Source organism: Apodemus sylvaticus, chromosome 11 (genome assembly GCF_947179515.1).
Source record: "Apodemus sylvaticus chromosome 11, mApoSyl1.1, whole genome shotgun sequence".
Lineage (NCBI taxonomy): Eukaryota > Metazoa > Chordata > Mammalia > Rodentia > Muridae > Apodemus > Apodemus sylvaticus.
The window spans coordinates 65,206,448-65,234,048 of record NC_067482.1 but is presented as its reverse complement, the minus strand read 5'-3'; the positions used below and the strand labels follow the sequence as shown (position 1 = coordinate 65,234,048).

The window sequence follows — 27,601 nt, the reverse complement described above, 5'->3', positions numbered from 1 at the left end:
GGAGCTCCCCTTCACCATGCTTCTGAACATACTTTTTTATATCTTTGCCTACTTTTTTTCCAGTCTGATAGAGATAAAGAACCTTCCTCCGGGAACCAAGGGCTTGCTTTCTTTAGAAAGTCAAAGAACTCTCTGGTTGTATTTTCTGAAACTTTTAAACCTCTACCGGCCATCATATGCTTAAATACTGAAAGAAACATTTGTTCCTGCTTTGACTCAGATTGCCCCATGTTACTACAAAACTTGACTCCTTGTCTTAACCAGTTAGTCTTTACTGGCGGGACTGTAGCTCCCTGGCAAGAGCCAGCCTGTTACCTTGAGAAAAAAGAAAGAAAGAGAAAGATTACCTGTCCAAGGTCCCTGTTCAGGTGCCAGCTGTTACAGACCGTTCGTCTGCTTAGGGATATCTAGGGTCTTCTGGTCTAGGAAGGCACAGGTCCGGCTGAGATGACAGAACAAACCACGCACACACAGAGGCGGTTTGAACTGAATGTATTTTGGAGCCATAAGGCCAGGATTTTTATACAGGAAGAGTTGGTATTACCATTTCAAAAAAAAATGGGGCAGGCACAATTATCATAGCCATTTGGTACAAGGAAATGCAACATCAGGAACAAAGTTTCTCAAGAAACAGATACAGAGGATCAATTTACAGATGCCATCAAACTTCCTGATTAGAATACAGAGTCACTCATAGTTTACAGTAAACCTTCAAAGAGTTTGAAGTTTCTTATACCACCTGGGTCTTAACAAGTTCTTGTGAGAAATCCTTATCTAACATTTAGCCTTTTACCTTGTAAAACAAAAAACTTCCTAACTAAATTAATGCTTTCAGTACCAGAGTGCCCGAGCCATCCTCATATACATACGCACAGCCATAAAAACCTACATGTGGTTGGAAGGTAATAATTATGTAAACAACTATGAGGCAAGGCATTGTAATTCTGAAAAGGGGGTTTGGTAGGTCAGTGAGTTGACTTCAAAGACCAGATTATCAGCTAGGCCTTAGGAATCCTGGTGAAGAGAGAAAAGGAGGAAGTCAAGGCAAACTGCTACTTGGGAACTAAGGGCTCATTTTAAATAGCTAGAAAGTAAGAGAGTACAGTAAATTGCCAGGTGAGATTATCAGCTTCCACAGCTTCCAGAGAGTTCCGTTCTTCCCAGGAGGCATTTCTTTTCCGCCTCTGTCTGTAAAATATCATTTTTACAGACATCACTGGGCCACCGCGGCAGAAAAGAAACTGAGGAAGACCCTCGAGTACATCGGTACAGGGGGAAAGTTCCTGAACAGAACACCAATAGCATGCGCTCTAACATCAAGAATTGGCAAATGGGAACTCATAAAATTACAAAGTTTCTGTAAAGCAAAGGACACCATCAAAAGGACAAATTGGCAACCAACAAATTGGGAAAAGATCTTCACCAACCCTACATCAGATAGAGGGCTAATATCCAATATATACAAAGAACTCAAGAAGTTAGACCCCAGAAAACCAAATAACCCTATTAAAAATGGGGTACAGAGTTAAACAAAGCTGGAAAGAACCCAGGTAACCCTCAACAGAAGAATGGATGCAAAAAATGTGGTGTATATATATATATATATATATATATATATATATATATATATATATATATATACACAATGGAGTACTATTCAGCCATTAGAAACAATGAATTCATGAAATTCTTAGGCAAATGGATGGAGCTGGAGAACATCATACTAAGTGAGGTAATCCACTCTCAAAAGATCAATCATGGTATGCACTCACTAATAAGTGGATATTAGCCTGGAAAACTGGAATACCAAAAACATAATCCACACATCAAATGAGGTACAAGAAGAAAGGAGGAGTGGCCCCTTGTTCTGGAAAGACTCAGTGAAGCAGTATTCAGCAAAACCAGAACGGGGAAGTGGGAAGGGGTGGGTGGGAGAACAGGGGGAGGGAAGGGGGCTTATGTGACTTTTGGGGAGTGGGGGACCAGAAGAGGGGAAATCATTTGAAATGTAAATAAAAATATATCGAATAAAAAAATGTTAGCTTATCAGAGGTACAATTGTAAAAGTCCATCTATAGCATCTCATTGGTAGAAGATTTATACCCTGTACCCTTTGTGAAGCATTCACAAAGGGAAGTAGTTTTCACTGGACTACTGTCCAATTAACACACTGTAAAACAACTGGTGTTAGATTGCCAAGTCCCATTGCACAGCATAGATGGGAATGTAATATTTGGCATATGCCTTGCTGGTAATCTAAGCCTGACTCTCCACCCCTAAAACAGAAATACCAAACCCTACCTGCTCCTTATTTTACTAACGTCTGCATCCTGCGTGGATCACTTTGGTTGGCTTACTAGAAACTGCTTTAATCTTGTTAGGCTAAGAAAGATTCTGATCTATCGGAAGACTACTGGTTAAATATGGCCTAATCCTAAGCAATCCCAGGATTCTCATGTCACATTGCAATCATCTAAGTTTTCTCATATAACATGTTTCAGTTTGAGTCAACATACAATCCCAGTACAGTTTTCCTGATATGTTGTTATTCTTACTTTATTTTTATATCATCATCATCATCATCATCATCATCATCATCATCATCATCATCATCTCGTAAATCAAACATTTCTCTTCCTTATCTCATTGACACATTCTCAGCTCATAAGAGATGGTGGGCAGTTAGTGGTATGTCATTGAAGTCTCCTTGTCCTGTTTCTCTTCTTGGTCTTACTCTCATGAGAGGATTGTAACCAATTATAACCACGTGAGGGTCTCATGATTGTAACCGATGCAAAGGCCCAGCCAATTACATACAATTATTAAACTATATTTTTAGGTATGTACATGATATATGGACAATAGGAAAGTCCCCTGGACAAGACCTACCTGTTGGTATCAAGGCTGATTTAAGGCTCTCAGAATCCCTAATCAAAGAACAAAAGGAATATTAGTTCTGTGTCCTTGCCCAGGGGCAGACTTGGCAGGGTCTGGTCTGCTGCTGGTGCTAGAGCCTCTAAGGAGTTAAGGTTTTAGTTCCAGGGAACGTGACTCTCCGACCCCCCTTCCCCCAGAGATATCAATCCCAAGGTTTGGTCTGTGATAGACTTGCAATATCCTCTATTCTCTTTAAGTAATATTGCTTGATTAGCTTCCTACTGACTCTATTCCATTTCTCCCTCTGCATACAGTATATAAGGTGCTGGATTTCACAATAAAGCCCATGATGCTTACATGAGCCATCTGTGCACGATCTCTCTCTTCCAGGAAGAATGACCTGCTGTTCCACGTACTACCATCTGTATTCTCCCAGGTTATGACTTTCCCTTTTCAATTAACAGATGAGGTTAAGCCATGATTATGGACTTCTACAATCCGAGATTATCTGAACTGCTTCAACAAAAGACTATTGACTGCCATTAATAAAGATAAAACATCTTGAAATACATTATTGATGTTACCTAGTTAGAAAACCCTGTTATTTTAGTCTTGTGAGAACCATATTCTCTATATTATATATGTTCTTTAAATATGGTATAATTCCACTTTATCCTAAATGTAGTGAATGCATTTAATCAGAAGCTCACATAGGGAGAATGTGAGAGTGGTAAATTATTATACCAATACCCATGCCTCTGACAACATATGAATAAGTAAAAGCTTAAGACTTTCATTTTGTACAGCCTAGGATGAAAATCCAGAAACAAATGTTCTTTCAAATTGAATCCTGATGGAATGAGACATTTTCTTTTCTTTTTTAAAAAAGATATTTATTTTTATATATAAGAACACTGTCGCTGTCCTTTTTATTTTTATTTATTTATTTATTTATTTTCTATATTCTTTGTTTACATTCCAAATGATTTCCCCTTTCCCAGTTCCCCCCTTCCCCATATGTCCCATAAACCTTCTTCTCTCCACCCATTCACCAATCACCTCTCTCCTTTTTCTCTGTCCTTATATTCCCCTCCAATGCTAGATCAAGCCTTTCCAGGATCAGGGCCCTCTCCTTACTTCTTCATGGGAGTCATTTGTTATGCTAATTGTGCCTTGGGTATTCAGAGCTTCTGGGCTAATTAATATCCACTTATCAGAGATTGCATTCCATGTGTATTCTTTTGTGACTGGGTTACCTCACTTATGATGATATTTTCCAGATCCAACCATTTGCCTAAAAATTTCGTGAATTCATTGTTTTCAATTGCTGAGTAGTATTCCATTGTGTAAATATACTACGTTTTCTGTATCCATTCTTCCATTGAGGGACATCTGGGTTTTTCCCAGATTCTGGCTATTATAAATATGGCTGCTATGAACATAATGGAGCATGTGTCTTTATTGCATGCCAGGGAATTCTTTGGTTATATGCCCAGGTCCTTTGGAAGTGTTATGTCCAGTTGTCTGAGGAACCGCTGGACTGATTTCCAGAGTCGTTGTACCATCTTACAACCCAACCAGCAGTGGAGGAGTGTTCCTCTTTCTCCACATTCTCACCAACACCTGCTGTCTCCTGAGTTTTTAACCTTAGCCATTCTGACTGGTGTGAGGTGAAATCTCAGGGTTGTTTTGATTTGCATTTCCCTAATGACTAATGATGTTGAGCATTTCTTAAGGTGCTTCTTGGCCATCTGAATTTCTTCAGGTGAAAATTCTTTGTTTAGATCTGTACCCCATTTTTTAATAGGGTTATTTGGTTCCCTGGGGTCTAACTTCTTGAGTTCTTTGTATATATTGGATATTAGCCCTCTATCAGATGTGGGGTTGGTGAAGATCTTTTCCCAATTTGTTGGTTGCCGTTTTGTCCTTTTGACAGTGTCCTTTGCCTTACAGAAACTTTGTAATTTTATGAGGTCTCATTTGTCTATTCTTGATCTTAGCGCATAAGCTATTGGTGTTCTGTTCAGGAACATTTCCCCTGTGCCTATGTTCTCAAGGGTCCTGAAGAGTTAAGGAACTCCAAGTCTCTTGCCTTGTTAGCAAGTGGCCTGAGTCAAAGACTAAAGAGCCCAAGTAACTACGTTTTCTTAATTCCTCTGCTGCTATCAGCAAGAGTTAACTGGCAGAAGCCATCAGTGTTTGGACCCTGCTGCTGTCACCGTCACTGCCTTCCCAAGGTACTTGACTGTTTGCGGCAGGACCCCACAAATAAGGCTGACCAAAATCTTGATGTTTGACAGTCTGACATATTACTGGAAACTTTAGTCAATGCTTTAAATAAAGATAACAATTTCACAGTACGAAAACTGAACACCCAAGTTTACAAAGGTCATGGGAGCCAATGAGTAACAAGTATCTCAAAAGACATAGGTTATATATTCCATGCTCTCACATAGAATGAATGAATATTATGAAGACACCAACTTTCTGTGAACAGAGGAAGAAAGGGAATATTTGCTTCTACAGCAAAACAAGGCAAAATGCTTCCAACTTTACCTTTAAGCAACAAACATAAAACTGTTCTTAAACCTAGTTTAGATCAGTTACTTCATTTCGAAAAGAATACTTTGTTGTAGTCTATCATCTCAGATTGCATCTGTTAGATTACTCAAAGTACTCTTCAAAAGGCTTACTCAACCCCTTAAAAAATCAACAAGAGGTGTATTATAAGACATACAAACTCTACATACACAAATTATATTGCTATTTTCTTTTATATTTCATGTATATATATATCCATATCAAAACAAATTAAGCACATTTATTCTAAACATTTTCATAGTTGTTTTCAAGAATTACTGACCTAAAATTAGAATAACTGTATGTTATACATTTAGTTTTTGTTATTTTCTAAAGTTATCAAAGACACAAATTTATTCCTATATGTATTCATTCTTTCTCACAGAATAAAAGGAAGAGTCAAAAAATTATGTAAGCTTTACAATGAGACTATGATATTTGAATTTAATATAGCATACTGGAAAAGTTCTAAGATTATGATGTCTAAAGCATACCAAATCCATACAACATTCATTACTAAAATCCACAACTCTAATCAAAACATAGTCATACTGACCTCTGGTGGTCAAATTCCTTATATTTCATTGATACTGAAATAACCAGATAAAATACTCATGAGACAATTTTTTAAATCAACAAAACAATAATGGGAGCAAGCACCTAAAATGTAGAGACAATGAAAGGTCACAGATTGTTACAAAATATTAATATGTTCTAAGTTTTAGTTTGTCTGTTTACACTAAAAAATGACACACATATTGATTCTCATTTTATTATCAATTATTTAAAGTTTTAGTAATCTTGTATGTATGGTACATGCATGTTTAGGTCAGAGACTGACAGCGAGTGTTTTCACTGATGACTTTAGACCTTACTGTTTGAGACAGGCTCTCAGCCACCCTAAAGCTTGCTATTTTGGCTGACCAACGAACCCAAGATCCACTGTCTGGCTCTCAGCACCCTCAAGGGCTAGGGCTACAGACAGGTGCAACACCTGATATTTGTATGTGAAATATCACGCATGTGAACTCAGATCCTCATGCTTGTCCAGCAAGTACTTTCCCCATGAAACATCATCTCCCTAGGTCCTCTAGGGATTCCCAGAGTACCTACAGTACAACAAAGCCACAGGAATGTAATAAGCAGCTGAAATGACACTAGTGCAAAATAACACCTAGAGATCCAGTCTTAGCAAGATAACAAAAAAGGATTAAGTTATCTTAATAATGTATAATGATTATATAGCTAGAAATTATGTATATTTGCTTAAACAATATTAGTTTTCTAGGTGCTCTTTCTATCTCTGTGTCTATCAGAATGCACACATGCTTAGTTTGTTTTTGTCCCATGATTAATCCAAACTTTCTCAAATTAGACTTGGTGATTTCAAATTACAAACACTTATCACAACCATAGTCATCACTTTGACCAGAGATTAGTTGTTCTCTATAAATTTTCAGGAGCTAGGCATGAAGCAGGAGAATAATTATGGTACATTCCTAGGATGAAATCCAATGGCACCCTGTCTGTGTCTCATTTTATTCATCTTAAAAGGAGATAGAAATAAAGAATTAAATGAAGTAAAGAGCTTTGGATGGTGTCTGGCACATACAAGAAGTCAGTAAAATTTGTTAGCATTAACATATATGGATAAAGCTCAAAAAACCAGGAGGGATTAAAAAAGGTCAGTTGCTTTTATGTGCATTTATAAAGTGGATGGCTAAATATGAAATCACAGTGCAATACTCATTCAGGAATTTACTCATATGGATTTATGTAAAAATCTGTGCGATGAACGCTAACGATTACATTTTAAACGTGATAGTGGAAGGTACTACCTAGAAAGAAGAAAACGATATCCAAGTGGCTTTAAAATGTTCTATTCTGCTCCCAATGGATGCTGACGTGCAGGGAAGAAAAAAACTTTCCCTTCATCCCGAGTCTAAGTTCTTTGAATTATGAATTAAATCGAGATAAAACTAATGGCAAGTAAACAAAACAAACAAACCTCAAAACAAGACAGGATTGTTGGCAAACACGAAATAAGAGAGATCAGGTGACAGAGGCATGAAGTCCATATACAGATACAATGTGTGTAACACAACTTAGGGAAAGGGAAGAAAAGTCTAAATAGATGAAGTCTCCCGTGGAGAATTTAGTCTGGGGACAGTCCTCTTCCTGATACACGTCACCAATGTAGATTTCCAATATGGATGGACTAGTTGGCTGCATTTATGTTTTCCAAGTTATTATGGTTTTGGAGTGGTGTGCGCTATGTCCCAGCTGACTGCGCTCGCCTCTGCTTAGAAGAGTTGTTAGGCAGATCTGTAGAGCTGGAGCATCTCCAAGCGGCTGCAGCCTAAATTGCCCCTGCCCTTCACTTCCCAGGTCCCCCAAACTGTCTCATCGCGGGCAGGCAGTTCCCGCCGGGACCCACGCGTCCGAAGGACTGCCGACGCCCTCGTCCAGGACGCCCTCGAGAACTTTTGACATCCCTAAGCCACGAGTGGGCCCCGCGCGACATCGCTCAAACGTCTCCTTCGCTCGGAATTTACCCGTTTTCAGGCAGCCGGGGCGGGCTCCGAGCACTTCTCCGCTTTCTCACGTCACTCCCCCCAACCACAGCTTCGCGCAACACTCCTAAAGCCACCCGTTTAATTCAGAAAGTTGAACGCCCACTTCAGGTGTGCGCCTTGACAGCACCACTTCCGGCCGCGCCCACGCTTTCCCTACAAACACCTCTTCCTATTGGGAGAGCGGCAGGCCACGCCCTCGAGGGGGCGGAGCGGAGGGTGGAGTCAGATCGGGGATGGTCAGGTGTCAGCTCTCCTACACCAGCTCCTGCGCAAGTCTCGTGAGATCTCGTCCTCCCGCGAGAGTTGTTTGAAAACTCTGGCGGTAACTTCTCACTCGGGCTAACGCAGACCAGTCTGCCGGAAGCCGACGAGAGTGAATTTTTGGCGGATTGCGAACCACAGTCTCTTTCGGACCGTTCCGGTCTCGGCGTCATGGCGGCGCAGAAGCAGCGGCTTTCCGTGAAGGAGGCTTTCCAGCTGGCGCAGCAGCCGCACCAGAACCAGGCGAAGCTGGTGGCGGCGCTGAGCCGCACGTACTGCGCGGTAAGCCGCCTGGCTTCGGCTCCCGGGCTTAGCCTTCTGCCCCTGCGCGGAGCGATCCGTCGTCACCGCCAGGTCCTCAGCGACTTGGTCCGCACAGTGACGCTTAGACGCCTTTGTTTCCTTTGGGGGTCTCTAGTTCATCTCCGGAAATGGATAAAGATGCTTCAGCCGTCTCCTAAGCTTAAATCATTTCACCCACCCGCGAAATGCTAAGGATCGTGTATCGAGTGTAGCCGTGGGGCTTCCCAGGGCAGCGAATGTGACGAGGACAAATTGTTTTGGAGTTCAAGGGAAGTTAATTACATAGCAAAGTGATTAAGGGTATGGAGCAGGATGTGAAAGTTAACACCGAGAGGAAACTGACGGATGCTAGGAGGGCCTAAGTAAAGTTGGTTTTGAGTTTTTCATGCCTAAGCTTTATTTGCATTGACCCGGTTAAGAAAAATACCGATAATCCAAAGGCGTTGAGAGAAAAGTGAGATAATTTTACACTGCTCAAATTTATGCTTTGTGCTTTCTCAGAGGTACAAATTATATGCTGAAGAGAAGTTTGTGCAGATTTTTTTTCTCCTTTCTTGGTTTGGATAATTGATACTTTATTAAGAAATAGTTTGGCCAACGCTTTCAGCAGTGTTGTGGCAGTGTTGGGAATAAAGAATTTTTATTAATGCAGCTAATGAGGCGAACCTTTTGTCTTTCAGATGGGTGATAAAACAGCTTTTCAGGAGGAGTTTGTTCATTACCTTAAATACGCAATGGTGGTATATAAACGTGAACCTGCAGTGGAGAGGGTCATAGACTTCGCAGCCAAGTTTGTTACTTCATTTCACCAATCTGATCAGGAAGAAGATGAGGAAGAGAAAGATGGTGGCATTTTAAATTATTTGTTTACTTTTCTCTTAAAGGTACTGTAAAAGCTATTTGGGAAAGTAATAGATTTGGCTATTTTTGTTATTTTCCACAGTGAAATATCAGTGATAGAGAAAATGTATGTGCATAAATAAGCCTTTTATGGAAACCTTGTCATTAAGATAAAAGGATAACTCCAGCATTAAAATTTTAACTGTTTAAATTCTCACTTTCGTTGAAAATGTTCTCTCTCTGTGGTTAAGTAAAGTTCCTACAGAAAGGTATATGCTTATTTTTTAACAGCAAATATTTTTTTCAGACCTCTTTTGAGAGTGTAACACCTGTCTATTATGGATATATAATATAACTTTTCTGCAAGTAATGAGTTGCTATTGTCTTATTTCTATTTTTTTCCGTAGTGCTAGGGATTAAAACTAACTTTACACATGCTGGTTCACTGATCTACCTATCTTTTTACTCTGTTTTGAGACAGGACTTCTTTAAGTTGCCCAGATTGGCCTTGAACTTATTACTTTGTAGCCCAAACAGGCCTTGAACTTGTGGTTTTTCTCTGTGGTATTGTAGGCCTACACTACCTACCTGGATGTATTGTCAACTTTTAATTTTGAACATAAAGTTAAAAATGATACTGGTTGTTTAAGAATAGAATGACTAGGAGTAACTTTTGATTTGTTTTGTGTAGTCTCATGAAGCAAACAGCAGTGCAGTCAGATTTAGAGTATGTCAGCTCATTAATAAACTTCTTGGAAATATGCCAGAAAATGCCCAAATTGATGATGACGTGTTTGATGAAATTAATGAAGCCATGCTTATTAGATTGAAAGATAAGATTCCAAATGTAAGAATACAAGCGGTTTTGGCTCTTTCTCGACTCCAGGACCCCAAGGACGATGACTGTCCAGTAGTGGATGGTATGTATGGCTTCCTAAATCTTTTTCACAATGTTGATTTTGCTAATTTTTCAGTACTTGGATTTTGTGTGTGTGTATACATAAGTGTGTAGATGTGTACATTCATGTGGAAGCTAGAGGTTATAATTAGATGTCCTTGATTGCTCTATCCCTTATTTTTTGACACAGCATCTCTGCTCATCTATTCAGACTAGCTGGTCAGTGCCCCAGGAATCCCCAGGTTCCTTGTCCGCAGTACTAAGATCGTATGTACCTGCTACTGGGGCAGGTTTTCATGAGAATACTGGACATTGGAACGTCAGGTCTCAGGCTTGTATTGCAAGTACTCTACTAATAGATCCACTTTCCTAACCTAGTATTGAAGTTTTACTAATTATATCTGGCTGGGTGTTATGGAAGTAGCAATCTAACAACTTAAAATGAAAGAATATTATCAGCACTTTTACCTCTTGCTCTTTAGTTTTATTTCTTTCTTTCAGAGGTAGAAATAATTACAGTGAATTTTGAATTAATTGCCCTGTTTACATTAAAAAATACGTTTTAAACAATCATATTTATTACATTTTGTCTGCCATTTTTTTGTGAGTCAAACTATTTTTGTGTCTTTTTCCCGTCAAATTTATTCCTAATTTTAGCATCATTTAGGATGATATATATTTGTTTTTGCTATGTTTTAATGCTTTGTTTTATGTAGTTTTATTCTGAATGGTGACGGCCCTTCTAGTTGTTTGCAATAACTTTGCTTTAAAAACATTGTTAGAGGCAGGGCATGTTGGTGCCATGCCCTTAATCCCAGCCATTCTGCAGGGTGAGGCAGGCAGATCTTCTGGGTTTAAGACCAGACTAGTCTATGGAGTGAGTTCCAGGACAGCCATGGTTACACAGAAACACTATCTCAAAAACCCAAAGAAACAAAACAAAAAGTCCAGTGTTAGGACTTTTCTTATTCATGCCTTTGGTGCATAGATGAAAGGGTTTGTAAAATTATGCTTAGAGATAGACTTATATGGGTTCCGCTCTATTAGGGTAGGTGGAAAAGTATTCTAAAAAGTTTTTACTTTTAATATTGTCAGTAACGGGACATAAAGGTATGCATTGATCCACATCCTCTTTAATTTTAGCACATTTTAGAGTTTGATGCTCTATTTAGTAATTGTTATTGTTACCCAGCTTCATAAATTCAGCATCTGATCATCCTGAGTTGTTTAAGGATTGATTACATTTTGAGAAGTGTTATTACTAGGTGATTTTGTAATGTTAAAAAGTGTATACTTGGACAAATGGACGGTAAAGTTGAATCATTCAGTGTGGCTTCTGGTGTAGTCTAAAGATCCACTAAATAGATAGGAGACTACTGCCAGCATAATCTGGCGGAATCTTTCTATAGTCAGGTGTTTGTATTTTTAAAATATAGAGGAGTATACTCAAACAATGGTGAAAGTATATTAAACTCATGAACCTATACCTTCTCAAAATTAACAGTGTAAAGTTAAATGTGAACCTCCATCGTTTCCCTTCTGGGTAGCTAACTATTCTAACTGTGTAGAAGTTGATTGAATTGTATAGTCTTTGTGTCTGGTTAATTTCTGGGTGTTTTTTTTTTTTTTTTGTTGTTGTTTTGTAACATTTTATAGTAAAATTTAAAATAAATCAAAATAATAGGTCCTTATATAAAACCATGTCAACTTAAAATAAATTACCTACTCTATTTGTCATCTGACTATTGAGGTTAATTTTCAATCACAGTATATTTAATAATTTATAATTTTATTTTCAGAAGGAAATGCTAATTTTTTTGCTAGAAGTGAATATATAAAACTACTATCTGTTTAAAAATGAAAGAATGTGGAACTTCTGTGACTTAACATTATTAATGTTAAAATGCATTGCTTTATTTTTTAGCATATGTTACTTTGATTGAAAATGATTCAAATTCAGAAGTTAGGCGTGCAGTGTTATCTTGTATTGCACCATCAGCAAAGACTTTGCCAAAAATTGTAGGACGTACAAAGGATATAAAGGATGCTGTCAGAAAGCTGGCTTATCAGGTAATTAGTTCAGTGTCTTTCAGTGTCTTCTGTAGGCATGTTTTTGAAAGATGAACCATTTTATGGTATTTTGGAAAAACCTTGGTAACTGATTTTTCTAGTTTAGGACTTTTGAAGAATATAGGTAACTTAGAGTATTCTTATAATAAGTATATTAACAGACAGTTTAAAAAATTGGGTTAATTTACAGAAGAGTGCACTAATTATAAGTAAGACACCTCTAAAGTATATTGAGATTAATGGCCATCATTTACATTTCTAAGGTGTTAGCTGAGAAAGTTCACTTGAGAGCTATGTCCATTGCTCAGAGAGTACTGCTTCTTCAGCAAGGTCTTAATGATAGATCAGGTAAGATACACATTTTATAAACATTGGATTTTGAAATGAGACTTGAATTTAATAAAACTATCATTTCCATAAATAAGTTGAAACATTTTGGGGTTTAAAGATCTTGGTGTTTTGAAGGAGCAAGGCATTTCATTCAGACTTGTGTACTTTAGCGAGAGGAAGACTATTCTAAATCTTATGCAAGCATCTGATAGAATCTTTTTACCTCATCTTTCTTAAACAGTACTGTCCTGTTTTTCTATAACAACATAAATGTGTTCTGTGAATTAGAAACAATTAGGAATGAACTGACACCCCACCCTCTCATATGTTAAACTAGGGAATCTGCTTTTCTGAAGGATGGTCTAAAAATTCTTAACGCTTAGGAAGCCATTTAGTCTTGGTTTTGCTGTACTAAGAAAGCACACTTGAATTTGTGAGCATTGTCAGAGGACTGACTAGGATGCCCTTAAATCAGCAGCTCTCAACCTGTGAGTTGTGACTCCTTTGGGTGTCGAACAACCCTTACACAGGACTCGCCTAAGACCATCAGAAAACAGATATTTCCATTATGATTCATAACAGTAGAAAAATTACAGCTATGAAGTAGCAATGAAAATGATTTAATGGTTGGGGATTGCCACAGCATGAGGAACTGTAGTAAAGGGCCACAGTGTTAGGAAGGTTGAGAATCACTTCTTAAAGAAAATCATTGGTTTAGTAAAGTATATTGTGACTCAATACTGCAAACAGAATTCATGTAATAGTTGGAGTCAATCGGCAAGTGAAATGATAGAGATTTCACACATTCTTATGCATAATGTTCACGGAGGAGACAACAGAAAGACATTTTTCCTTAGGAGATACAGGAATTTGTTTTTTAATTGCTGAACTCATTCATTTGCAATTTGAAATAAGCATTATCATGACTTTAGTAATACTGCATCTTTTTCGTTAGCATGCTTTGTTCTACCTATAATTTCTATTTGAATTGTAAATTCAATGTTAATGATTTAATAAAAGTTAAGCTGGGGATAATACAGGGAGATACTTCTAGAATGTGCATAGTCTAACTATTTAAATGACTCACCAGACGCTGTGAAACAAGCAGTGCAGAAGCATCTTCTCCAAGGCTGGCTGCGGCTCACTGAAGGAAACATCCTTGAGTTGCTTCATCGGTTAGATGTGGAAAATTCTTCTGATGTAGCAGTCTCTGTTCTCCATTCCTTATTTTCAATGACTCCTCTCAGTGAGCTGGTGGGAATTTGTAAAGTTGATGATGGCAGGTATATAAAGACTTGATTATTTAAATTGTACAGAATATTTAAATTGAACCAGTGCACTTAAAATGAGTTTGTCTTTGTATTTTCAGCTTCCCTCAGTACCTTTTATCTGCCCCTCTTCTCTTTAATGAGTGTCTTCCTTCTGGCACTGGACTCACTCAGCACTGTCTATCAGGCATTACTTTAGTTGTGCCCTTTCATTTTGCAACTCGGATTTTTGCACTACATCTATTGAAAAACACCCCGAATATACATTCCTGCCATGTTAAATCTTTTGAATCTTTCTCTTCTGCCTTTTTTCAGGCTAAGCTTTTTCCTTTTTCTTTTTCTTTTCATTCTTTTTGGGTGGGTAAATTAATGACTTAGTAATTAAAAGACTTAGTAATTGAAAGAAATCTTCATTTTATGTTCATTCTTGTTCTGTTTTTCAACTGTATGAAAAGATAATGCTTTCTCTTATTCTCTTGCATATGAAGGAAATTGATTCCAGTGGAAACATTAACTCCCGAAATTGCTTTGTACTGGCGCACCCTTTGTGAATATTTGAAATCAAAGGGAGATGAAGGTGAAGAGTTTTTAGAGCAGATTTTGCCAGAGCCTGCAGTATATGCTGAGTACTTACTGAGGTAAAGTTTTTTTTTTGGTTTAAATTGTACTTACCTTGCTATATTTACCAGTTTTATAGTCTTCTTATTCAAAGTCATCAGAGCAAACAATTTAGAAACTATTTTTGTATAGGTAGGTATGAATGGGGATGTTTATTGAATGGCTTCAAGAATTTGTTGCATGGTTCGTATACTAAAAGTGTACACTCAGGTTCTTACTATCCCTGTCACAGTGACTCAATATTAGCAGCTGATGAGGGTAACTTTTCCCTGGTAAAATTTCACTGACTTTTTCTTGAATTTTATCTAATATTCATATATAACAGTTTTAAAAAATTATTCTTTATTTGCAAGCTATACAAAACAGGTATCATGATGATTAGATTTGGTGCATGGATTAGTGTCTTGGTTACGGTTTTACTGCTGTGAACAGACACCATGACCAAGGCAACTCTTGTAAGGACAACCTGTATTTGGGGCTGGCTTACAGGTTCACGGGATCAGTGCATTATCATCATGGCAGCATCCAGGCAGGAATGGTGCAGGAGGAGCTGAGAGTTCTATATCCTCATCTGAAGGCTGCTAGCAGAATACTAGTTTCCAGGCAGCTAGGTTGAGGGTCTTAAAGCCCACACCTACTCCAACAAGGCCACACCTATTCCAACAGGGCCACACCTTTTAATAGTGCCACCACTCCCTGAGCCAAGCATGTACAAACCATCATAATTAGTTTCAGAACCATAAGGTGTAGATGTATGGCCAATTTTATTATAAGTACTTTTCAATTAATAACATACTAAAAATGAAATAAAACAACTTATATAACTTTAAAAGTTTTATTTTTCTTATTTTTCTAAATTTTCTGTTTTGATATACCTGCCTGCCAGTTTTATGTCAATTTAACCTCAGCTGAAGTCATTTTGAAAGAGAGAAACTTAGCTGGAAAAATGCCCCCCAGTAGACTGGCCTGTGGACAAGTCCATTTTCTTGATGTTTGATTTGGGGGAGCCCAGCTCACTGTGGCTGATGCTATCTGTTATCTGGTGGTGCTGGTTCAGTAGAAAAATCAGGCTGAGCAAACTATGGGGAACAAACAAGTAAGCCGCACTCCTCCATGGCCTCTGCATCAGCTCCTGCCTCCTGGGTCCTGCCCTGCTTGAGTTCTTGACATGGCTTCCTTCAGTGGACTGTGATATGAAATAGGAAGTAAACCATTCCCTTCTCAAGATTCTTTTGGTCATGGTGTTTTATCACAATAGAAGCCCAACTAAGACAATATAATTTCTACTTACTTCACTGTAAAATTTTATAAAAAAAAATATTCTTGTCAGAATTCAAATGTAGAGGTAAATTTATTCTTTGTTTCCCTACTTCCATCAACCATTGTAGAGTTAAAGAGCTAAATAATTAAGGAAGTCCACTGTCAAATCTCTTTCTATACATGTTTTAAATACACATGTAGGTTTCTTTTTTGAAAGTATAGTATATGTACTGTTTTCTGGTTTTTAAAATTTTTGAACTATGTAAAATTCTGTGTTGGAATATGGTGTTGGATGATTTTATAGTGGCTCATGTGTGCTATGTCAGTGCTCTCCCACTGATTTACATCTACTTTATTAATTCTGTTTGCTTTAGTTACATACAGGGCTTCCCAGTAGTTAATGAAGAACAGAAAGGTGACTTTACCTACATTGGAAATTTGATGACAAGAGAATTCATAGGTCAGCAATTGATTCTAGTTATAAAATCTTTGGATACTAATGAAGAAGGAGGAAGGTATGTCTAAATGTTAACATTTGATCTAATTTTCTTTAGTTTCATATATTTATGAACTTTACCTTGATTTAAAAGATAATGGTTCTGATTTTAATTTTAGTGTAAGTACCAACAATGAAGGTGATATTATCATCCTTTGATAAATCAGGTTTTTTAAACAATTATTTTTATTTTGTAATTTTATACATCTATACAATATATCTTGATCATTTCTATCTCAAGACTATTCCCACTCCTTTGATAGTTACCATGTTTTCTTCTACCTTCAGCTCCCTCTGCCTTTTTTTTTTTTTTTTTAAATTACCTGAGCCCAGTTACAGTAGTCTGAATGTGCCTGGGTATGTGGCCTTCAGCCAGAGCATGGGCAGCCTACTGCCAGCTGCACCCCAGAAGGAAAAGGATTCTTTCTCCTCTAGTAGCTATTAACTGCCAATACTAACTCAGTTGGGGTGTTGGGCCTCAGGAGTCCCTATCCCATCCACACTGGACTGTTGACTGGCTGTTTTTACTCAGTTAACTATACTTCCTGGGAGTTCATGAGTTGTCTAGAGGGTAGTATTATTCCTCCCCATCTGGGAAATTTCTTATTTTTAAATACAGTTTTGGTTTGATATGATTAGATGTAACTATCCTAGCTCTCCAAAATTGTATATAATTGTTTTTACTATACTTGTTTGTATACATATTCCAAGGTGTGTTTGTTTATACCAGCATTACCGGAGAAATGCACTGAAGTACAGCATTACTAGGGCTACTATACCATTACATATTTTCTAGCTCCATTATGATTTTGTAAGGCCTCAATCAGATTCGTGGTACTAAAACATCGTGGTAGTACATGATGGGATATATATGCATGTATGTATTGGTATATATGTATATAATTCTAGTATAATTATGTCAGAATAAATAATTTCAAACTTTTTGGTTTATATTGTTTTGAAAAGATCTGGGTATAGAGATATAATTTATATGTATATTTATAAATAAATTTTCAGAGTAAGAGTTTTTTTAATCTAAAGTCTGTATGTATAGAATTTGTACCTATACTTACAAACAAAAGTAAAAATTTATGACAGTGTAAAGGGAAATGTTAGGAAAAAAATGTATTTTTCAGGTGACAAGATGGTTCATTGGGTAAAGGTGCTTACTGCCAAACTCAATGATTTTCATTTGATCCTTATGACCCACAGGGTAGAAGGAGAAAACTAACTTTTACAATTTCTTCTCTGATTTCCACATTCAGGCCCAGGCATGAGTGTGCCCACTCATATATAAATATAGAAAAAAAATGTTAAAAATATATAATGTATTTAGTCATATTAGTAGTTAAATTAAAATAGATCCTTTTGATTACAGGAAACGCCTGCTGGCGATTTTGCAAGAGATTCTTATTCTGCCTACAACCCCAATATCTTTAGTTTCTTTTATTGTTGAGAGACTCCTCCACATCATCACAGATGATAATAAAAGGATACAGTTTGTAAGTGCTTTTCTTTTTGATAAAGATAAGTTTGGTTAGTAACATTAAGGAGTATTAATTTCTCTTCAGCACCCTTGTCTTTAGTGTATTCGTGTTTATTGTTCAACATGTTACAAAAATGAAAGAGTAGATCTTTCTCACACACAGTTTAAAGTGTCTTCCTTTCTTAGCATGCCTGTTACATTGTTGAGTCAGCACAGCAGGAAGGAAGGAGCAAGAGGTTTGCTTAGTTCTCAGATGGGAACAGTCACTCTGAACTAGTGAACAAGTGGTTCTGAAAGGAAGTCATTATTATCATTGCTTATTAGTATTTATATATTTGGTATGTTTTTTTCTCTACAGAACTGAGGAAGGAGTTAAGAATTTTAGGCAGAAAATTTTAGATATAGAGAGTAATCTTAGGGTACAATATTTCATTTTTACTGCACTAGGGATAATTTGTCTTTAGTATTTATGCAATTGAAAATTGTTACTTTTTAGTCAAAAAATACATCTGACTAGATGATTCAGTTTTATTGTTCACTCTTTGTATTAGTTGCTGTCTTGTTGCTATGACCATAAATACCTGTTGTAATAATTACCATTGTCAACTTGACAAGATCTAGAATTAACTAGAGGACAAGCCTCTGGGTATATCCGAAAGGTTCTAGATTGGGTGAGGTGTGAGTGGCCCATTTTATGAGCTATAGTTCTGAGCTTCTGGAGAAAGTAAACTGGGTATCAGCTTTCCCCTTCCTTGCTTTTTTTTCTTTCTTTTTATTTGACTATAATGCACCGTAACTGGGTACTTCTTGCTCTTTTGGCCAGCCCATCTTCTCTATGGTGGACTGCTAATTCCAAACTGTGAGCCAAAATGAATGATTCCTTAAGTTGTTCTTGCCACCACAATAAGTAAAGTAACCAATACAACTAACAAGAAGCAACTTAGGAAGTGGGGAAGGGAAAGAAAAGAAAGAGGGAGTGAATTTGTTTTGGCATGAGGGTGCAGTCTATCATGGTGGCAAAAGCATGCTATTGAGAAAAGTACAGGAACGTGAGGCAATTGGTCAGTCACATTTTGTTCACAGGAAGTAGAGAGATGAGTCTAGTGCTCAGACTGGTTTTTCTTTCTGCCTTTTTACTTAACTTGTGGGATGGTCATACACATTTAGTTTTCCCTCAGTTAAACCTCTCTGAAAACACCCTTGCTGGCATGCCCAAAGGTGTGTTTTCTGAGTGATTTCAAATCCAGCCAGGTTGGCAATATAGATTAACCTGTATTGTTATATGTATATCTGTATGTATTGTTTAGAATTTGATGTAGCAGTTTGCATTTGCTACTATAAAGCATAGATTACAGCTTGTACTTTGAATTATAACTTTATCAGGTCACAGAAATTATCTCAGAGATTCGTGCACCCATTGTTACTGTTCATGTTGATCCATCTGATACAAGAAAGAAAGAACTCAAGGTAAGTCTCTCCTAAATTAAAGAAGTGCTTTAGTAATGCTATTGTTTCTTTTTGCTAGACTGTTTTGTTGTGTTTTCATAAAGCCAAGTCAATAGGTATTATACTATAAGGACATGCAAATTGTTACCAGATTATAACAGATTTTCTGATCTGTTTCAGGAAAATGGAATCTTAATGTTTGATTGCTTAAATTCCGAGTCTTTGAGATATTGTGACAGATTTTCATATTAATTTTTATTTTGTGAAGAGGATCAATTTCTTTCTTATTTTTAGATGGCTGAAATAAAAGTTAAACTTATTGAGGCTAAAGAAGCTTTGGAAAATTGCATTGCTGTACAAGATTTTGATCAGGCATCAAAATTAAAAGAAGAAATAAAAACATTGGAAGATACCAGAATAAACCTGTTAAAAGAGACAGAGCAACTTGAAATTAAAGAAGTCCACACAGAAAAGGTATATGTCATTTTTCATATTAAATTTTAACTATTCTTATTTTAACAAACCTTATTTTTGTTAATTCATTAAACTGCCATAATTTATTTACTTTGGAGGGAGTTGTGACAATACCATGAATAAAAATGAAAAATAAACTTTCTTTTTAAAATTTCTATTTTATATTTTTGAATTTGTAGTGTTTGAGACAGTGTCACTATTTAGCGCTTGCTGGTCTGGAACTCACCATGTAGATCAAGCTGGCCTTAGACTTACATTGTTTAATGTCTCTACCTTTCTGGTGCTGGGATTAAAGGGGCAGATCACAACAGGCCAGACATTTCTGGACTTTAAAAAATACCCGTTAGTTTTAAAGCTAAATTTTTGGAAATTTAGACATTTGGAAATTTGAAAATAAGAAAATTTTTGTTTCTTTGTCATATTAATCCCTGGGATTTGAATAGTTTCTTCCTTCTTGGGGAAACTAGTTTTCTAGTGGTTTACTTGGAAATCTTATTTATTTTTCTTGAATGGTCTAAAAAGGAATTGCATCCATCTTCCCTTTTTGTGGGAGGTCTGTAGACTTTCTGTTGTTAAGAAAACATGTCTTTGATAAAGAAATACTTTAACTGAGATTTGCTCTCTTCCTTGGTAAATGTACATCTGCATGTAAAAGCAGCTGTGTTACTGTTTTAAAATTTGTGTATTTAAAATTTTTTTAATGTGTACGAGTGTTTGCTTGCATGTGTGCATGTGTACCATTTATGGTCCTGGTGCCCTTTAAGGTCAAAAGAGGGCATCATATCCCCAGGAACTGGAGTTCAGGTGGTTGTGAACTACTGTGTGGGTGCTGGGAATGGGACCTGGTCCTCTGCAAGAACAGCAAGAACTCATAACCACTGAGCCATCTTTCCAGTCATAGCTTTGTTATTTATTGTTAGTGAAACACTTGAGTAGAATTTGAAGGGTTTTTTTTTTTTTTTTTTTGTCTTTTAACTTAGATGTTTGATAAAAAAATTAATTCCATAAAAGGATAGACTTTGCACATGAATTAATTTTAGTCCAAGATAGAATGATATCAGTTTGTGAATTTTATATTTTTAAAGGTCTTGTCTTTGTATTGAACATACTTATGTTTTCTTTTTTAAAGATTATTTTATTTATACAAGTACACTATAGCTGTCTTCAGACATCAGAAGAGGGCACCAGATCCCATTACAGATGGTTGTAAGCTACCATGTGGTTGCTGGGAATTGAATTCAGGACCTCTGGAAGAGTAGTCAGTGCTCTTAACCACCGAACCATCTTTCTAGCCCATTGAATATACTTATAATCGCACTTTGATTTGGGCAGCACTTAAGAGAGTGCTGCATAGTTTACCTAAAGAGAGTTTTAAAATTGATTGTGTATCCTTTTCTACTCATAAATAACACCTCACCTTCCCAGTGAGAATAATAAATAAACTCATTTATTTTTATAGTTTACTTATATATTTATACTCTGTGGCTTATTGTAGGCTTTTAATTTGAGAAGCAAGTTTAAACAAAAATCTAAGAATAAAGTTAAAGATTTTCTAATTAATATCTTTGGCCAAGTGTGGTGGTATCTATCTGTAATAGTACTCTGAGTCAAGGAGAAAATCTGGGTCAAAAATCCAAGAAAAGGAGAAGAAGCTCAGTAATGAGACTGCTTAGCTAGCATAAGGAAGGCCCTAGATTTGATTGCCAGCTCTGTCCTAATGTCACCTGACCCCAAAAGATAAAGTATTTGTAAAGCTGGCCTGCCTGATTAATCTGATAAATATTCTCTTTTGAGTTACTTTGAACATTTATTGTCTTTTGTCTTATTTGAGAGCTATAATTCTATTGTAATATAATTCTAATATAATAGATGATATAATCAGGAAACTTTAGAAATATGTTTGAGAGGTTTGTAATTCATAACCTCATGTAGAATGCTGCTAGTTTTCCTACAGGAAGAAATAGATCAACTAGAGACATGAATAAAATTAATGTGTTAGATTTTTCATTGTTGTAAGATACTAGCTAAGAAGACAATTGGGAGGTATCTTAGGGTTTTATTGTTGTGAACAGACACCATGAACCAGGACCAAGGCAAGTCTTAAAAAGACAACATTTAATTGGGGTTGGCTTACAGGTTCAGAGGTTCAGTCCATTATCATCAAGGCGGGAGCATGACAGCATCCGGGCAGGCATGTACAGGCAGAGCTGAGAGGTCTACATCTTCATCTGAAGGCTGCTAGGAGAATACTGACTTCCAGACACTTAGAAAGCCCATGCCCACAATGACACACCTACTCCAACAGGGCCACACATTTTTTTTTTTAAATTGGATATTTCCTTTATTTACATTTCAAATGTTTTCCCCTTTTCAGGTTGGACTTCAGAAACCCCCATCCCATTCTTCCTCCCCCCTGCCTCTGTGAGGGTGCTCCCTTACCCACACACCCACTCCTGTCTTCCCACCCTGGCATTCCCCTACACTGGGGCATTGAATATCCTCAGGCTCAAGGACCTCTCCTCCCACCGATGTCCAACAAGGCCATCCATTGCCACTTATGTGGGCGGAGCCATGGGTCCCTTCATGTGCACTCTGGTTGGTGGTCCAGTCCCCGGCAACTCCGGGGGTGGGGGTGGGGGTTGGCAGATTGACACTGTTTCTCCCCACATGGGGCTGAAAACCTCCTCAGCTCCCTCAGTCCCTTCTCCAACTCCTCCATCATGGACCCCATGCTCAGTTTAATGGTTGGCTGCAAGCATCCTCCTCTGTATTTGTCAGGCTCTGGCAGAGCCATTCAGGACACAGCCATATCAGGCTATTTTCAGGAAGCACTTTACCACATCCACAATAGCATCTGGGTTTGGTAACTGTATATGGGATGGATCCCCAGGTGGGGCAGTTTCTGGATGGCCTTTCCTTTAGTCTCTGCTCCACACTTTGTCTCCATATTTCCTTCTATGAGTATTTATTCCCCCTTCTAAGAAGCACTGAAGCATTGACACTTCGGTCGGTCTTCCTTCTTCTTGGGTTTCATATGGTCTGTGAATTGTATCTTGGGTTTTCTGAGCTTCTGGACTAATATCTATTTATTATTGAGTGTATACCATGTGTGTTCTTTTGTGATTGGGTTACCTCACTTAGGATATTTTCTAGTTCCATCCATTTGCCTAAGAATTTCATGAAGCCATTGTTTTTAATAGCTGATTTGTATTTCATTGTGTAAATGTTCCACATTTTCTGTGTCCATTCCTGTGTTGGGGGACATCTGGGTTCTTTTCAGCTTTTGGCTATTATAAATAAGGCTGTTATGTACATAGTAGAGCATGTGTCCTTATTACATGTTGGAGCATCTTCTGGGTATATGCCCAGGAGTGGTATAGCTGGGTCCTCGGGTAGTAAGGGCCACACCTTCTAATACTGCCACTCCCTGGGCCAAGTATATACAAACCATCACAGGAGGGAAGGAAGGTTTATTTTAGTTCATATAGTTTAGAGGTTTCTATGAGGAAGAGTTGAGAGGGTGTTGCAGAACAGAGTAGCTCCCATCCTGACACTCAACAGGCAGAGCAGGATGCCTCTGCTGGTTTGTTGGTGTTGGTGTTGGTGGTTTGTGTGTGTGTGTGTGTGTATTTTCCTTTACTGCCTTGTATTTTTAGACTTCTAGCCGGTGGGATGGTGCACTTGTATTCAGGGTGGATCTTCTGTACTGTTAATTGTTTTTGGAGGCACTCTCACACACATCCAGTGATATGCTCTATTGACTAGCTGCTTCTCAGCCCAGTCGAGTTGGCAGTCAAGATTAAGCATAGTACGCCTAGTACTAGGATGTGTTGTCTCCCCCCACCCCCCATGGTAGTCTAGTTAGGTGGTTACCTCTTTAAGCAGTTCACAAATGTGAACCCATTATTCTTACAGTCCCCAAGTCCCACTGGTTTTAAACCTAAATAATAGTTACTATAAACTTACACTTTTTATGCACTTTGTGTTGTTTCTTCTTAATGAGCAGTTAAGGAAATGTAGATGTTGTAATGGTAGGTATGATGGCACAGAGTTTAAAAGAAGATGCTTGCTGTGCTTTAAATCAGTTTACATGGAAAGATAATTGGAGAGGTAATAGGCAAGTCAGAGGAAATGTTATGTGTCAGATAAATGTAAGGCCTTGGATAGTCAGTATTAAAGAACCTGCCTTATTCAGAGATGATGATGGATACAAGGATATTTTAAAGAATAGGATGAGTACTCTGTAATACAGGGTTAGTATTGTTGAAAAATATGTCTAGATAGAGTTCCAGAAGTATGGCTTTGTTCCTCTGGCAGGGGAGGGGCCTGGTGAATCTGGTCAATTTCAGAGACTTCCTGAATCTATTTTGAGTTGTTTAACAATCCTGATTAAAGCTTCCTTTCAATGTAGGAGGAAACATAACACAAAATTGGGCTATCTTATGAATGAAAAATAGAGTTGCATAGTTGGGTAAGGTTGCCAAAGGAACAAAGAGTGACAATATGCCACAGGAAATGTCTCAGGAGAGCAATTGTTTAAGGGATGGGATAAAGATTTTCTTACTAATGATGGCTGTTTTGTCCTTTATTGTAGGATGATGTGGAAACATTACAGAAGTGTCTTATTTTGTGTTATGAACTGTTGAAACAGATGTCCATTTCCACTGGAATTGGTGCAACCATGAATGGGATCATTGAATCTTTGGTATCTGCTGGCCTTTGAGACCCTATACTCCTCTACCATATTATGCAATAATGTTCATTATTAATTAATAATTAAAAGACTACCACTTTAAACATCAGATAAATACAGGGAACTATGTATATCCACAGTGACTACTTCATAGTATGAGGAATAATTGAAATAATACATTTTTAAAAAGTCACATTTAAATAAAACATAAGCTATTCATAGCATATGTTTATTGAATGCATATTATCTAAGAAATGCTTGAAATATAGTGTACATAAAATGGAAAACTACAGATAGCTATCCTGGGTCTTCTGCTTAAGTGAGGGAGATATTGTTAAAAAATACAAACTGTATATATGACCCATTTATATGTGTGTAATATAACAAAAAAGAGGCCTTTAGTGGGGATAAGAGGGTCATGTGATGGGAGGGAGGAGACATGAAATGGGTTGAAGGGAGCAAAGGGAAGTAGGAAAAGTGATGCAATTAAAATATAAAAATAAAATAAATATAAAATATAGTTACGCTATTGATACTAGTTACGAAGATTTATGTGGTCACGAGTTAGCTTAATAATTTCAGGTTTGACCTGTTCATGGAAAATGATCGTGCTGTGATATTTAAAAGATACTATGTGAAAAAGAGGGAAGATGACTTACAACAGGAGTTACTAAAACAATGTGTAACTGTTAGAACTGAAGAGTGATAACATGCAGGTTTAGAATTTATATTCTCCCATCTCTAAACATAGTTTTAAAGATGGGAGAATTTAAACTTATCCCGTTACTAATTTTTATTATTTATAGTCTATAGCAATATTTTGAGTATATAAAATAAACTAGGCATCAAAATCAGACAGTTGAGCAATGCGAAAAACAAAATGGAGCATGGTCTGCCATGAGTCTGTAGATAGTACCCCACATTCTGTTAAGGAGTTTTGTCTCATTCTGTTAGCATTGAGGATCTTTGAATCAGTTTTAGCAGATGTGGGAGTGTTACATATTGATAGGAAGGAAATTTGTTCTGGCTATGTTCTATTTCATCAACTTTATAGTTAGCCCTTTTTTTTTTTAAACTGTTGAAATTTTCTTTTTTTTAAATTTACTTTTAATTAATTAATTTCTTTTTTTACTCTCTATATTTTATTCCCCCTCCCGAAACTTTCTTAATAGTCAGTGTGGAAACAAAATACTCTTACAAAATCATATGGAAATCATCATTTTGGCCATAATTTTAATATGGCATTTTACATTTCTTGCCTTGGTTAAAATTATTTTAATTTTTTCTTTGTTGTAGATTCTTCCTGGAATAGTGAGTGTTTATCCTATAGTAAGAAACTTGGCTATTTTGTGCTTGGGATGCTGTGGACTACAGAATCTGGATTTTGCAAGTAAACACTTTATGTTATTCTTACAGGTAGGATTTATTTTATGACCATCTGCCTATTTCTTGCAATGCTCTGTATCTCTGGGGATATGTTAAAATTCTAGGTGTGTTTAGATGCTTAATTGATGATTGTGGATAATCTTTAGGGTTTCAATTTTTATCTTGATAGTTTATAAAAATGTCTTCGTAGAAAAAATGAAGTAACAATTTAAAATGAGTCATGTAGCTTATGTGAGTGCATACATACTATGTGCTGTCACTGTTCTAGCTGAGGATGAATGTAGTAGGTAAAGGACGAGGTGAACCAACCTGAGCTTGTGCTGTCGAAGCTTGTTTTCCTGAAGGGAAATGGCCAGGATGTATGTGTTACTCCAGCTAAGCATAGCTAGAGCATAGCAGCAACAGTCCTGAGAGTGAGCTCAGACAGTGGCTGTGCCAGTGGTGCTGCCCTGAGTCTTACTTTGACATTCAGACTCATAGAGGAAAGTTAAAATGCTTGAGAGAGTACTGTCTTTCTTTCAAAGATTTTATCTTTTTAGGTATGCTGTGTGTTGTATATGTGCCATGTTTGTGTAGGTACTCATGGAGGCCCAACGAGGGCATTGAATCACCCCTGCTGGGGTTACAGGCCAGCTGCCTGACACAGATGCTCATGGAAACTGAACTTGTGTCCTTTGCAAGAGCATAAGTATTCTTAACTGCTGAGTCATCTCTCCAGCTCAGACATTTTATTTTCTTAGAAAAAAGAATAGAGGAGAGAGGTCTTAGGGGTAGGATTTATTTGGCTTGTTTGAGGAACAAAAGGACATATGGCTAGGAAAGTAAGCAAAGTGAAGTCTAACAGGAGAAAGACTGTGCAGGATGTCCCTGTGCTCCAAGAACTTGCACTGTAAAATACACATTTCCATTAAAATTGATTCAAGGAAGAAACTGTTGTTTTGTTTTTACTCTTTTGTCCCCAACCCACCTACCACATACCACATACCCTTATACCTCTTAGAACCTCCGTTCTGCTTTAATTTCATGTGTCCTGTTGTTCTCCCAACCCTTTCTTTTTCTTTCTTGGGCATAGCCCTGCCCTACTTGTATACCTACATATAAATACTGTTATCTTGGGATATGAAAGTCTAATAACTTACCTCAGTTAAATCAATTGTTGGAACTGTCCCCCCCCCCCCCTTTTTTTTTTGGTAAGTTAAAAGTATTTGAATGATAGCAGATTCAAGGGCAGAAACTTGCAGTTTACCTATATTTTTATATTATTCTGAGGTATGATTTTTAAGTTTTAAATATTTTTTATTTATTGTTTAGCTTTTAAAAAAGTTATACAATAGGGTCCATAATCAAAAGAAGATAACTACTAAATAGATCCAATCTTGTAATCTTTATTAAAGCTGTTTTTAAGTTAATTATTTATTTTTGATATTTTGAGACAAGGTTTCTCTATGTAGCCTTGGCTGGCCTTGACCTGGCTTTATAGACTAGGCTGGTCTTGAATTCAGAGATATATACCTGCCTCTGTTCCCAGAGTGCTGGTATTAAAAGTATGTGCCACCATGCCTAGCTCTATAAAAGTTTTTTTGTTTTTTCTTTTTTAAATAAGTATTCTCAAGGCTTCATTGAAAGTTTTTTTAGATTAGTCTATTTTGGGATAAGAAAACTTATTAAACTGTTAGTAATAAAAGTTGATATAATGTATAAAGGTCTGTTAGAAAGCAGAAGAGAGGAATTATTTTGTT

The 27,601-nt window shown here is 37.1% G+C and overlaps 1 protein-coding gene across 1 annotated transcript in view; it reads left to right on the top strand.

Moving 5' to 3' along the window:
* The first annotated feature begins 8,338 nt into the window (after positions 1-8,338).
* Ncapg (non-SMC condensin I complex subunit G) overlaps positions 8,339-27,601 on the top strand; it is a 29,438-nt gene continuing 10,175 nt past the window's right edge. Inside the window, exons 1-13 of the mRNA XM_052199200.1 lie at positions 8,339-8,576; positions 9,278-9,481; positions 10,129-10,357; positions 12,260-12,405; positions 12,669-12,753; positions 13,826-14,018; positions 14,492-14,641; positions 16,256-16,396; positions 17,756-17,879; positions 19,247-19,330; positions 19,604-19,783; positions 24,378-24,488; positions 25,773-25,892. Of these exons, the coding sequence (XP_052055160.1) occupies positions 8,466-8,576; positions 9,278-9,481; positions 10,129-10,357; positions 12,260-12,405; positions 12,669-12,753; positions 13,826-14,018; positions 14,492-14,641; positions 16,256-16,396; positions 17,756-17,879; positions 19,247-19,330; positions 19,604-19,783; positions 24,378-24,488; positions 25,773-25,892 (1,878 nt within the window). The 5' untranslated portion in view covers positions 8,339-8,465. The remainder of the gene's footprint in view (positions 8,577-9,277; positions 9,482-10,128; positions 10,358-12,259; positions 12,406-12,668; positions 12,754-13,825; positions 14,019-14,491; positions 14,642-16,255; positions 16,397-17,755; positions 17,880-19,246; positions 19,331-19,603; positions 19,784-24,377; positions 24,489-25,772; positions 25,893-27,601) is intronic.